The sequence below is a fragment of the Salvelinus alpinus genome, chromosome 8 (assembly GCF_045679555.1).
Source record: "Salvelinus alpinus chromosome 8, SLU_Salpinus.1, whole genome shotgun sequence".
Taxonomy (NCBI): Eukaryota; Metazoa; Chordata; class Actinopteri; order Salmoniformes; family Salmonidae; genus Salvelinus; species Salvelinus alpinus.
The window spans coordinates 8,199,814-8,212,373 of record NC_092093.1 but is presented as its reverse complement, the minus strand read 5'-3'; the positions used below and the strand labels follow the sequence as shown (position 1 = coordinate 8,212,373).

At 45.9% G+C, this 12,560-nt stretch overlaps 1 protein-coding gene across 4 annotated transcripts; it reads right to left on the bottom strand.

Moving 5' to 3' along the window:
* Window positions 1–336: 336 nt before the first annotated feature.
* On the bottom strand, window positions 337–12,067 carry LOC139582504 (autotransporter adhesin BpaC-like). Of its 4 annotated transcripts, XM_071412568.1 has the most exons (4): window positions 1,843–1,992; window positions 1,697–1,752; window positions 1,033–1,605; window positions 337–927 (listed from the first exon to the last, which is right to left on the bottom strand). In XM_071412568.1, the coding sequence occupies exons 3-4, from the start codon at window positions 1,594–1,596 to the stop codon at window positions 592–594; spliced, it is 900 nt and encodes a 299-aa protein (XP_071268669.1). In that variant the 5' UTR covers window positions 1,597–1,605; window positions 1,697–1,752; window positions 1,843–1,992; the 3' UTR covers window positions 337–591. The 4 variants fall into 4 exon arrangements, with proteins under 4 accessions (XP_071268669.1, XP_071268666.1, XP_071268667.1 ...); XM_071412565.1 differs by lacking the exons at window positions 1,697–1,752; window positions 1,843–1,992 and adding exons at window positions 11,770–11,825; window positions 11,912–12,067 and having other exon boundaries at window positions 337–1,605; XM_071412566.1 differs by having other exon boundaries at window positions 337–1,605.
* Window positions 12,068–12,560: the final 493 nt, after the last annotated feature.

Below are 12,560 nucleotides of genomic sequence, written 5' to 3'. Positions count from 1 at the left end.
TCTGAAAAAGGCCAAGGAGAAACTTAAGCTTCCCTGGGAGAGGTTAGTGACAGGTAATGGGACAATGAGGTAAACTGCATTCACATTCTTTAGGCATTGATGGTAGAAAGCAGATTACTGTAAATCAAACTTACACAAAGGGACAGGTAAATTTTGAACATATGAGGGAGCTCTGACAATTTAGAGAACTTTAGCATTGTTTCTGGTAGTTCAAATGCTAAACAAATCTGTTTACACAAGTGTTGTGAACCACATTTCCTTTTACACCAGACCCAGTATGTTCCTAAACAGCAAGCACATGGTAGGCAGAAGAGAACATATTTGAAGGACAAGGTATTTTGAAAGTCAAATTGTTTATTGAACAAATCATGCAAGAGTAGCAGGAACACCAGGCTAAATCAAAAGCGTAACCGTAGAACCTAAAAGTGTGTCAGCAATATCGGCAAATCAGAAGTACATTTTTGTCGTATGGTTATACAAACAATTCATACCATTGTAGCGTCCACCCATGTAAAACAATTTGCATGACGATGCGCAAGTGAAGGAGAACCTCATTTCAAACAAGCGCATTAGTTGGCACATTTCCCTACCTCAGTTACCTTTGCCCTTTTCTTCAAAAGGAGGCAAAGTAACATGGGAAAGACGATTAAGGAGTTGTTCAATCCAAATTATGATCTCCCTAGTTGAGTGGTCGGGCCGTCTGTTGAAGGCTTGTCGCTTGTGCTGAGGCGCCGGGGCCTGTCGCTTGTGCTGAGGCGCCGGGGCCTGTCGCTTGTGCTGAGGCGCCGGGGCCTGTCGCTTGTGCTGAGGCGCCGGGGCCTGTCGCTTGTGCTGAGGCGCCGGGGCCGGACGCTTGTGCTGAGGCGCCGGGGCCGGACGCTTGTGCTGAGGCGCCGGATTCTTCTGCTGAGGCGCCGGATTCTTCTGCTGAGTCGCCGGGGCCGGACGCTTGTGCTGAGGCGCCGGGGCCGGACGCTTGTGCTGAGGCGCCGGATTCTTCTGCTGAGGCGCCGGATTCTTCTGCTGAGTCGCCGGGGCCGGACGCTTGTGCTGAGGCGCCGGGGCCGGACGCTTGTGCTGAGGCGCCGGGGCCGGACGCTTGTGCTGAGGCGCCGGATTCTTCTGCTGAGGCGCCGGATTCTTCTGCTGAGGCGCCGGATTCTTCTGCTGAGGCGCCGGATTCTTCTGCTGAGGCGCCGGATTCTTCTGCTGAGGCGCCGGACGCTTGTGCTGAGGCGCCGGACGCTTGTGCTGAGGCGCCGGGGCCGGACGCTTGTGCTGAGGCGCCGGGGCCGGACGCTTGTGCTGAGGCGCCGGGGCCGGACGCTTGTGCTGAGGCGCCGGGGCCGGACGCTTGTGCTGAGGCGCCGGGGCCAGACGCTTGTGCTGAGGCGCCGGGGCCGGACGCTTCTGCTGAGGCGCCGGGTTCAGAGTTATGACTTGAAGGGGTATTGTGGCCAGTAGCTTCTGATGACGTGGCATTGTGGCCAGTAGCTTCTGATGACGTGGCATTGTGGCCAGTAGCTTTGGCATTTGGACCAGACACCACACCTGCTTGGGCAGATGTTCCAGGTCCAGGGTAGGCAGCATGCCCATGAGCGTTACCTAGGAAACAAAGAAAACAGTGGTAAAATGCCAGCCTTAAACTATCGGAACTAGACTGATTTGAGCTGAATTAGTGTAAACCAAAACGCACCTTTAAGTGTAAAACACGTTATCCCTCCAATTAGCAGGCAACAAATCCAAGAAACACTACAAAACATTCAGACAGTTAAACATAAATAACCAGTGAACACTTTAAAACAAGGTTAACCAACCATATGAATACATTGAAAAACTAACCTCAAAGAGAGTCCAAAAGTCACAGCCATATTAGTGATCAAAACCAAAACAGTATTCAGAACTAATGCTAGACAGACACCTTGCCAGAGTCTCCCTGTTGCTTTCTCTAACAGCTGTTTTGGTTGCACCTCATAAAGGAATCCCAGACCCTTCTAACCTGGCTGGCAATTATGTACAGCTGTCAGCCAATGAACTTAATTTCAATTGGATCAATTTACCCATTACGATTAGGTGCTCTGGATTTCATTCAGCTGGTGTGAACTGGTGTGCTGGAGGGTGGAGTTTGCACATCATGGACCAATCTGACGGTTTTAAAGAGTGAACTCTACCCACCCATTCTGGATTGAGCCAATTGTTTTTCAACAGGAGTCATCCTTTGACATATGGTGAACAACAGAGATGATTGGACGACAAAAGAAAGACACCAAATTCAGTTCAACAATTTACAGAAAATCAGACAATTGATGAATGCATATTCAATTTCATACATGTTCATGTGTCTGTAGCTGCCAAATGCTGATCTTTTTCCCACTAATTGGTCTTTTCACCAATCAGATTAGCTGTTTTGCCTATAACGTGGGGCAAAAGGTCAGAATTTGGCTCCCTGTGTAAACACAGCCTGTGTGGCTGGGACCAAACAGACTATGAGGGAGTTTATCGCTGGTTCCAAACAGACTTCGGCCACTTTCCAAAGCTTAGACGTTGCTGACGTCTGACAGATCTTACATCGCCTTGATAAGTATTTTAAGTATCAGCTAATCACATCATATGTCAGTGGATGACACAGTTGATGACGTGGCACGCAACCATTGGTTGTTGTGTCGCCTCAGATTAGCTGTAGAAAGTGGCCTATGGCTGTGTTACACAGGCAGCCCAATTCTGATATTTTTTCCACGTATTTGCATTTTAACCAATCACATCAGATCTTTCACGCCAGATCTTTTCACATCAGATCTTTCACATCAGATCTTTCACATCAGATCTTTTCACATCAGATCTTTTTCAGAGCTGATTGGTCAAAATAGTAATTAGTGCCTTTGTAATGTGCCTTTGTAATGCAGCCTGTGAGGGAGTTTTACTAACCTGAGCCGCGGTGCACCGGTTGATGATGTGAACGGGCAAAAGCAGTGAGGGAGGAGTACCCTTCTCAAATCGTACAGTCAGTGGTGTAATGGAGGCTATACGCAGATATACCACCTTGTTTTCAGTGGACATTTTGTATAATCAATTCTTAACCACCACTGAAGCGTATCAAAGTTGTGTAGTGGAGGTTAACACTGTACCAATTCATAAGGCTGATGGAACGACTCAGAATGTTCACCTTAAAATGTTGAAAAATGATTATTTCTTCACATTTTAAGCGCATGAATGTGTACACAGCGGTAGGCCTATGCAGAATGTTCCAAAATGCAGTTTACCTTCTAAAATGTGCACCGCACCAGAGGAGGCTGGTGGGAGGAGCTATAGGAGGATGGGTTCATTGTAATGTCTGGAATGGAATCAATGGAACAGAGTTAAACATATCAACCATATTGGTAACTCTGTTCCATCAATTCCATTCCAGACATTACAATGAGCCCATCCTCCTATAGCTCCTCTGCTGCACCTCTGCTGCACAGATATTTGGACAGAGATGGTAATATCCGTTACAGCTCAGACACACCGGAAGGATTGTCAAATGTTTGCCTGACGATTAGTATTTAACACCTCCCAACAATGTCGGCTGTCAATCTCTTTTATGTTCACTCAGAAAAGATTGTGAAGTCGTCAACCACTCAGCTGTGTTAAAATATTCCAATCCAGAAGGTAGCGTTTGTTGGCAATGCATGTCTGTGTGTTGCTTTATGGTCTAGTCAATGTTAGCTAGCTGTGCTGGTGTTGTAGAAAGACCTTATTGATACTAGTCAGATGGCCACATCTAGATAACTAGCTAGCAAGACGACGAAGAAACATTTTGATCCACTCTCCATAATTGCATACAGCCCATAGATACATTTCTTTAGCTACCTGCCTAAAGTTATCTAAATGGTTACCATGATTCACTAGCTAGCTAGCTGTTGTGCTAACATCACGCACTCACCACACCATTAGTTTCATATGAAGTGTGTGTGAAGCTAATGTTAGCTTGCTAGATAGCTAACTAATAAGCTAGTTTACATTATCAAACCTAACAACAAATCCTTCTTCAATCACAAAACTCTTAGCTAGACATAAAATATATGAAGACTTGAAATAGAAAAAAAAGTAGTATTTTTCAGCGTTATTGTTTTAGGTAGAACAATTCTGATGAAAAGGCCCTCTTTTTCTTGTTGCTCCCCCACAAGAAGCTTCGTGCTCTCTGATTGGCTCAAAAACAAGTTGTCAGCCAAAGTCAGATTCATCCGCACACAGCAGGTATGTCTTTTGTTCTAGCAAGATAATGATTGGCTTCCTACCGTGATAAGCACCAATCCGCACTCAGACAATGAATGCTAGACATTGAAAGAAAGTTGATTTGAAAAACAGGAGAGAACATTTGAGTTTATAAAATATTTCCCTCAACATTTCTAAGGAGGTATTTTGGCTTGGCTACTTTGAAGCACTGTAAGACATGCCTCATAATATGAAGAAAACACAATTAAGGAACAGGAAAAATATAGTGATGTAATGATATAAACAACTGTCTTCTGGTAGATGGAAAGGCTTTCCCAAAAACCTTCTCTATTAAATGTTAACCAGCTACAAAGTAGCTTATCAGATTGACCTGTCTCTATTGAATAGTTTATCATCTGGTAAATTTAATAGGAGTGACCTACTATTGGAGGTATTCAATAGTAGCATACTATAATTCTAACAGGTTGTACGTCCTACCCCCACTGGAGGGCAACTATTATCGCCAACAGTTAAACTTAGTATACTGACAGTTCATCCGATAGACAGCTGCCTCTGATTGAGAATGTCATGATGTTGCCTGCTTGGGTACTTCAAACCCCATCCCCCTCTCTCTGCCTCTCCCTTTCCTACCACAACCCATGCGGTGATCACAGAGAGATGTCGTAAATTCCTGAGAATCCCCCCACCACAAACAGTATTAAGAGAGAGGGTAAACTTTCAGGACAAAGGAATTCTCTTCCACCTCACAGAACTTGAGGTACGAACATATTTCATGTTCCTGCAAAAGTAGGAAAAGCTCGGTGAAGATCCTAGCTATTAACATGTCCATTTGTCCCCATGTGGGAAACTCATGTGAGACTGTGGGACCACATTACCATACCGCTGTTTATATAATAACTTCAGATATGAGGTTTACATCTGTGTGTTGTATAAAATGAATGAGTGAGTATGATACTGTTTGTATAATTGTGTAATATGATTTTGAACTGTTTAACGAAGGAAAATACAACTCCCTGTTGTATTTGAACTAAATCCAAGGACCGCCCCTGAGCCAGTTGGGTCAGAGACCATGGGACAGCCCCTTCCTGCTATCTGAATAAAAGCCAACTCTAAGAAATTACCATTTAGACCATGTTTTATCCTCAATGGGGAGAACGAAGGTTGAATGTAACATTGCTGAAGTTTTAACCATACCACGTGGTTAAAACTCTTATACTAATAAGAACACGTTTTGATATTGACTACTAGTCTGCTGCTAGGAATTCGGTATCATTGGACGCGAAGAAAGACAACCGCCGAAACAAGCATTCTATAACGAATGTCACTCTGAACAATCCACAATAACTACGTGAGAAGGAGCTCCAACAAAACGAACTTCTCTCCGACGATCAAGACGACACAAACAATGAGCGTAAATATATATATATTGATTGCAATTGTTCCCGAATGAGTGAGCGTTCATGTGTAAGGATTAGCATGTCCATTGTTATAAAGAGTATACTCTGTAGTGACTTCTGAATCGACCCACCCTCCATCCCTTTTGTCTAACAAGCCGCCATGCCGGTTCAGCCCACTAGGGCATATTTTCTCCTATCATTTCATGTAACTATTTTAAGTTTGTTTGTTTGTTTATGCATTTCTGTGAATTAATTAGTTAGTAATAAATAAATGATTTAAGACAATTGATGTATGGATGACTCATAGTGAAGACTGGGTTCGTGCAGATAATCAACGATTTACGACGTTTGGAATGAGACTGACGTGAGGTACAGTACATAAATCATTAATCAGAAGACTATTGATCAGATATGAAAATATCTGAAAGGTTATATTGGGAAATTATAACTTTGTAATCTAATAACTTTCCCTGGTGCCCTCGAATTCATAGTTTAATTAGTTACGTTATTACTCAAGTGATAGCGTAAGCCCTAATTACAGGAATCTATGATAAAAACTATAAGTCTTCAATTTAACGATAGCAAAGACACGACAAGAACAATACCCGGCCAAACACAAAGAAATAGAAAACATAGAAATAAAGAAACTAGAATGCCCACCCTAGTCAAACCCTGGCCTAACCAAAATAGAGAATAAAAACCTCTCTATGGCCAGGGCGTGACAGTACCCTCCCAAAGATGCGGACTCCGGCCGCAAAACCTGACTCTAAAGGGGAGGGTCCGGGTGGGATTCCTTTACGCCGGGTGGGCTTTCTTTACGGCGGCGGCTCTGGTGCGGGACGTAGACCCCCCTCTGCCTCTGGCTCCCCCCACTTTGGTGGCGCCTCTGGGGCGGGGACCCTCGCCGCCGACCCCAGACTGGGGACCCTCGTAGCGGGCCCTGGACTGGGCACCCTCGTAGTGGGCCCCGGACTGGACACCCTCCTTGCGGGCCCCGGACTGGACACCCTCCTTGCGGGCCCCGGACTGGAAAACGTCGCTGGAGGCTCCAGACTGGAGACCGTCGCTGGAGGCTCCAGACTGGAGGACGTCGCTGAAGGCTCCGGACTGGAGGCCGTTGCTGGAGGCTCCGGACTGGAGAACGTCGCTGGAGGCTCGGGACTGGAGACCTTCGCAGGAGGCTCTGGACTGGAGGCCTTCGTTCCATGACTCCTCACTGGAGGCTTCTTGCCATGGATCATCACTGGAAGCTTCGTGCCATGTATCATCACTGGAGGCTTCTTGCCATGGATCGTCACTGGAAGCTTCTTGCCATGGATCATCACCGGAGGCTTCTTGCCATGCATCATCACTGGAGGCTCCGTGCCATGCATCATCACTGGAGGATTCGTGCCATGGATCATCACTGGAGGCTTCGTGCCATGGATCATCACTGGAGGCTTCTTGCCATGGATCATCACTGGAGGCTTCTTGCCATGGATCATCACTGGAGGCTTCTTGCCATGGATCGTCACTGGAAGCTTCGTGCCATGGATCATCACTGGAGGCTTCGTGCCATGGATCATCACTGGAGGCTTCTTGCCATGGATCATCACTGGAGGCTTCTTGCCATGGATCATCACTGGAGGCTTCTTGCCATGGATCGTCACTGGAAGCTTCGTGCCATGGATCATCACTGGAGGCTTCTTGCCATGGATCATCACCGGAGGCTTCTTGCCATGCATCATCACTGGAGGCTCCGTGCCATGCATCATCACTGGAGGATTCGTGCCATGGATCATCACTGGAGGCTTCGTGCCATGGATCATCACTGGAGGCTTCTTGCCATGGATCATCACTGGAGGCTTCTTGCCATGGATCATCACTGGAGGGAGGAGACGTGTGGGCAGTCTGGTACGTTGAGCTGCCACAGGGCTCACCAGGCTGGGGAGACATACGGGGATTTTAGTTCTAGGCCCAGGCACAGGACTCACCAGGCTGGAGAGACATACAGGAGGCCGTGTCCTAGGCAGAGGCACCGGATACACTGGGCCGTGGAAGCGCACTGGAGGTCTCGAGCTGGGAGCCTGCACAACCAGTCCTGGCTGGATGGTTACTTTTGCCCTGCAGATGCGGGGCGCAGGCACAGGACGCACTGGGCTGTGTAGACGCACCAGAGTTACAGTGCGCAGAGCCGGTGCAGGATATCCCGGGCCGTAGAGACGTTTTGGCGGCCAGATGCGCTGATCCAGCATCCTCCGACCTGGCTGGATGCCCACTCTAGCCCGGCTGATTCGGGGAGCTGGATGGTAGCGCACTGGGCTGTGCATGCGCACTGGAGACACCGTGCGCTCCACCTTATAACACGGTACCTGACCAGTACGACGCTCGCCACGGTAAGCACGGGGAGTTGGCTCAGGTCTCCAACCTGACTCAGCCACACACCCCGAGCTGCCTCTCGGGCTTCCTTGCTAGCCGAGGCCCTTCGTAACGCTGCTGCTCTGCTCTTGCTGCCTCTAGTTCCTCCCGTGGACGGCGATACTCCCCAGCCTGCCTCCAGGGTCCCTTACCGTCCAGGATCTCCTCCCAATTCCAGGAATCCTGGACACGCTGCTCCTCTTTACCACGCTGCTTGATCCGTTGTTGGTGGTGGGAAGTTCTGTAATGCTCATCTGATGAAGAAGGAGTGGACCAAAGCGCAGCGTGGTACTTGTTCATAATATTTTACTAAATTAGAACACTTGAACAAAAATAACAAAGAAACAAACGAACAGTTCTGTAAGGTAACTAAACTAAACAGAAAACATAGAAATAAAGAAACTATAATGCCCACCCTAGTCACACCCTGGCCTAACCAAAATAGTGAATAAAAACCTCTCTATGGCCAGGGCGTGAAACTATAACTCATCTCACATTAATCATATACCTTGCACATGAACCACCGCCCATTTGGGGTAAGAAAAAAATGAATGTATTTACGTGTTGAAACCCTTTGTTTGTCGTCAATCTCGGGCAGAACCAAGCCCTCACGAAAGTTTGTTTCGGTGGACTCTCCCGTGGGTGTAAGGCTCTGATTGTCCACCAGAGGCCACATTGTCCTTCTTCTTAGTTGTCTGTGCTTGTAGTGGAGTGTTTTCAGAGCAGATATTCAGATGCATCAATGATTTTCTGAGATGGGATTTTATCCTTCCCACCTTGTGTCTTTAGTCAGTTTGAAGCACTTTACACGCACAGTTGTAGACTGGCAATGTTCAGGTCTAGTCTGGGCATTATCTTCTTCACCTCGGGTTGAGGTTAAGTAATAACCATTTCCCACATGTAGCTAATACTCCATGCTTTTCTGGTCTGGTATGTTAATTCTTAGCAAGTACTTTTAAGCACTTTGGCCAAACGGGGTGTTCCGTCATGCTGACATGAACTCTGACATCACTCGTGGCGTGTCTAGTCACTGTGCATAGTTTATATGAAAAACAATTCTCAAAAGAAACTAAAATCACCTTCCTATCTTAACAAAAATAATTTCATACATTTTCATATCACAGACAACGTATTGGATGGGAAACTTGACAGATATAATGTGTACACTTTCCGAGTTACAGTATTTTCTTGATACCATTCTTAATGACATCATTAAATAAACATTGTGACATGATTATTCTTTAGATCCCCACTGACCATTCCAAACATTCGGATGTTATAAATATTGTTCCAGTGTTTACTTCTTGGACATTATTGTTTTGGCGGGAAAAGGTCTTCTGTAGACTAAGGAACATTCCTTTACCAATACGGAAGAGCAAGAGGGGGATCATGTAGTCAACAAAAAATGTGAAACATAAAGATATATATATTTTTAAGATTCTTCTCAACAATTCTAACAATTACCAAATTTACTCAGTTACAGTTCATATAAGAAAATCAGTCAATTCAAATAAATTAATTAGGTTGTAATCTATGGATTTCACATGACTGGGCAGGGGCTCAGCCATGGGTGGGATCCACTTGGGAGCCAGGCCCAGCCAATCATGAGTTTTTCCCACAAAATGGCTTCATTACAGACATAAATACTTAGTTTCATCAGCTGTCTGACCAACACTTCACATGTTGCGTTTACATTTTTGTCCAGTATAGTTTCCGCATGACAGTGTAGAAGTAGTACTGCAACCTGTCCAGTAGATGGCAAGGTGTAGGCCTGTTCACAGCACTCACTGGATTCTGTTACAAGGGGAATCAGATTGATGCTGTCAGATTATTTTCTCTAAAAACATTTTTAAAACTGTCAGATCAATCAGACCCTGGCTACAAAATGATCACAGAATCCAGATCCTTCAGATCCCCCCCCCCCCCCCCCCAAAAAAAAAGTTTCAAAGCAGCCCCAGGGTACATTACCTCTGTGCCAAATTTAGTTCTTTAATCAAACCTTTTACTATTGAGTCCACTTTAATTCCTCCATAATCAGATTGCCAGTAATGAGTCGCTTGCCGGTCCGAAAACAACTTCCTGCTCACCACTTTGATTTGTCATTCCTCCATAAACTGTCAGTAACTCGTTCCATGAAAAATTCATAGACTGTCAGAACACTAAGTGTTGTTGAAATTGTTTCACGCCTTGATACCAAGAAAAGCAGAAGAGTCACAAGGCAGGCTTTTAGGTTAACACATTTACAATGGCCCCAGATTAAAGTTAGTACAGCATGCTTCAAATGCACCTTTTAAAGTCTGAAAGTTCCTGTCAGGGGTAACTTCATTGCTATCAGGTAGAAATGAATTGTGCAGAAGGCCACATTGAGAGTTGACATGTCTGATAAAGACACATTTTGTACTTCTTACAGCTGATAGTTGAGAATGCATATACGATTGCATCCATGTTCATGTGTCTGGCCAGACCAACATTGTAGAACAGGCAAAATGTGTCAAGATGTTTTAATGTTTCTGAATAAGGTCAAGGAGAAACTTCAGTGTCCCTGGGACAGGTTAGTGACAGGCAGTGGGACATTGAGGTAAACTGCATTCACATTCTTTAGGCACCTATGGTAACAGGCAAATTACTGTAAGTCAAACACCCTACACAAAGGGACAGGTAAAGTATGAACATATGAGGGAGCTCTGACAATTTAGACATCTTTGGCATTTGAACTACCAGAAAAGGTAAACAAATGTTTACAGTTGTGAACCACATTCCCTTTTACTCCAGACCCAGTCTGTTCCCAAACAGAAAGCACATGGTAGGCAGAAGAGAACATATTTGAAGGACAAGGTATTTTGAAAGTCAAATGGTTTATTGAGCAAATCATGCAAGAGTAGCAGGAACACCAGGCTAAATCAAAAGCATAACCGTAGAACCTAAAAGTGAGTCAGCAATATCAGCAAATCAGATGTCAATTTTTGTCGTACGGTTGTAAAAACAATTCACACCATTGTAGCGTCCACCCATGTAAAACAATTTGCATGACGATGCGCAAGTGAAGGAGATCCTCATTTCAAAACAAGTGCATTAGTTGGCATATTTCCCCACCTCAGTTACCTTTGCCCTTTTCTTCAAAAGGAGGCACAGTAACATGGGAAAGACGATAAAGGAGTTGGGCAAACCAAATTATGATCTCCCTATCTAGTTAGTTGAGTGGCCGGACTGTCTGTTGAAAGCTTGTCGCTTGTGCTGAGGCGCCGGGGCCTGTCGCTTGTGCTGAGGCGCCGGGGCCTGTCGCTTGTGCTGAGGCGCCGGGGCCTGCCGCTTGTGCTGAGGCGCCGGGGCCTGTCGCTTGTGCTGAGGCGCCGGGGCCTGTCGCTTCTGCTGAGGCGCCGGGGCCAGACGCTTCTGCTGAGGCGCCGGGGCCAGACGCTTCTGCTGAGGCGCCGGGGCCAGACGCTTCTGCTGAGGCGCCGGGGCCGGATTCTTCTGCTGAGGCGCCGGGTTCGGACTTAAAACTTGTCGGGGCATTGTGGCCAGTAGCTTCTGATGACGTGGCATTGTGGCCAGTAGCTTCTGATGACGTGGCATTGTGGCCAGTAGCTTTGGCGTTTGGAACAGACACCACACCTGCTTGGGCAGATGTTCCAGGTCCAGGGTAAACAGCATGCCCATGAGCGTTACCTAGGAAACAAAGAAAACAGTGGTAAAATGCCAGCCTTAAACTATCGGAACTAGACTGATTTGAGCTGAATTAGCGTAAACCAAAACGCACCTTTAAGTGTAAAACAAGTTATCCCTCCAATTAGCAGGCAACAAATCCAAGAAACACTACAAAACAGACAGTTACACATAAATAACCAGTGAACACTTTAAAACAAGGTAAACCAACCAGATGAATACATTGAAAATCTAACCTCAAAGAGATTCCAAAAGTCACAGCCATTTTAGTGATCAAAACCACAACAGTATTCAGAACTAATGCTAGACAGACACCCTGCCAGAATATCCCTGTTACTATGTCTAACAGCTATTTTGATTGCACCTCATAAAGGAATCGCAGACCCTTCTAACCTGGCTGGCTAATTATGTACAGCTGTCAGTGTCGTGGAAAATCATTTTCAAATACAACGCTTACCAGAACTTTTAAAATCAAACATGCTCTTTATTACAACTGTACAGCCCACTGGCATGTCCCCGCGGAACACACCCCGCGGAACACACCCTTTCTCAGAACTCCAGCCACTCTATTTATACACACATAGTATTGTCCATCCCCTATGAAGTCATTCACCACCATCTGCTTTCAATTTGTTTATAATAGTGGCTGGACCCTCTATCCCAGTGTGTCCAATTACCTCTAGGCGTCACTCTGTCTGACATGTATGTTTGTAATAGAATGGTCAGACCATATGTCTAGTGTCCAATTGCTTTTAGGCGCCACTCTGTCTGACATGTATGTTATTATGTCTATGTCTGCTCTGGTACCCCAATGGTGGAACAAACTCCCTCACGACGCCAGGTCAGCGGAGTCAATCACCACCTTCCGAAGACACCTGAAACCCC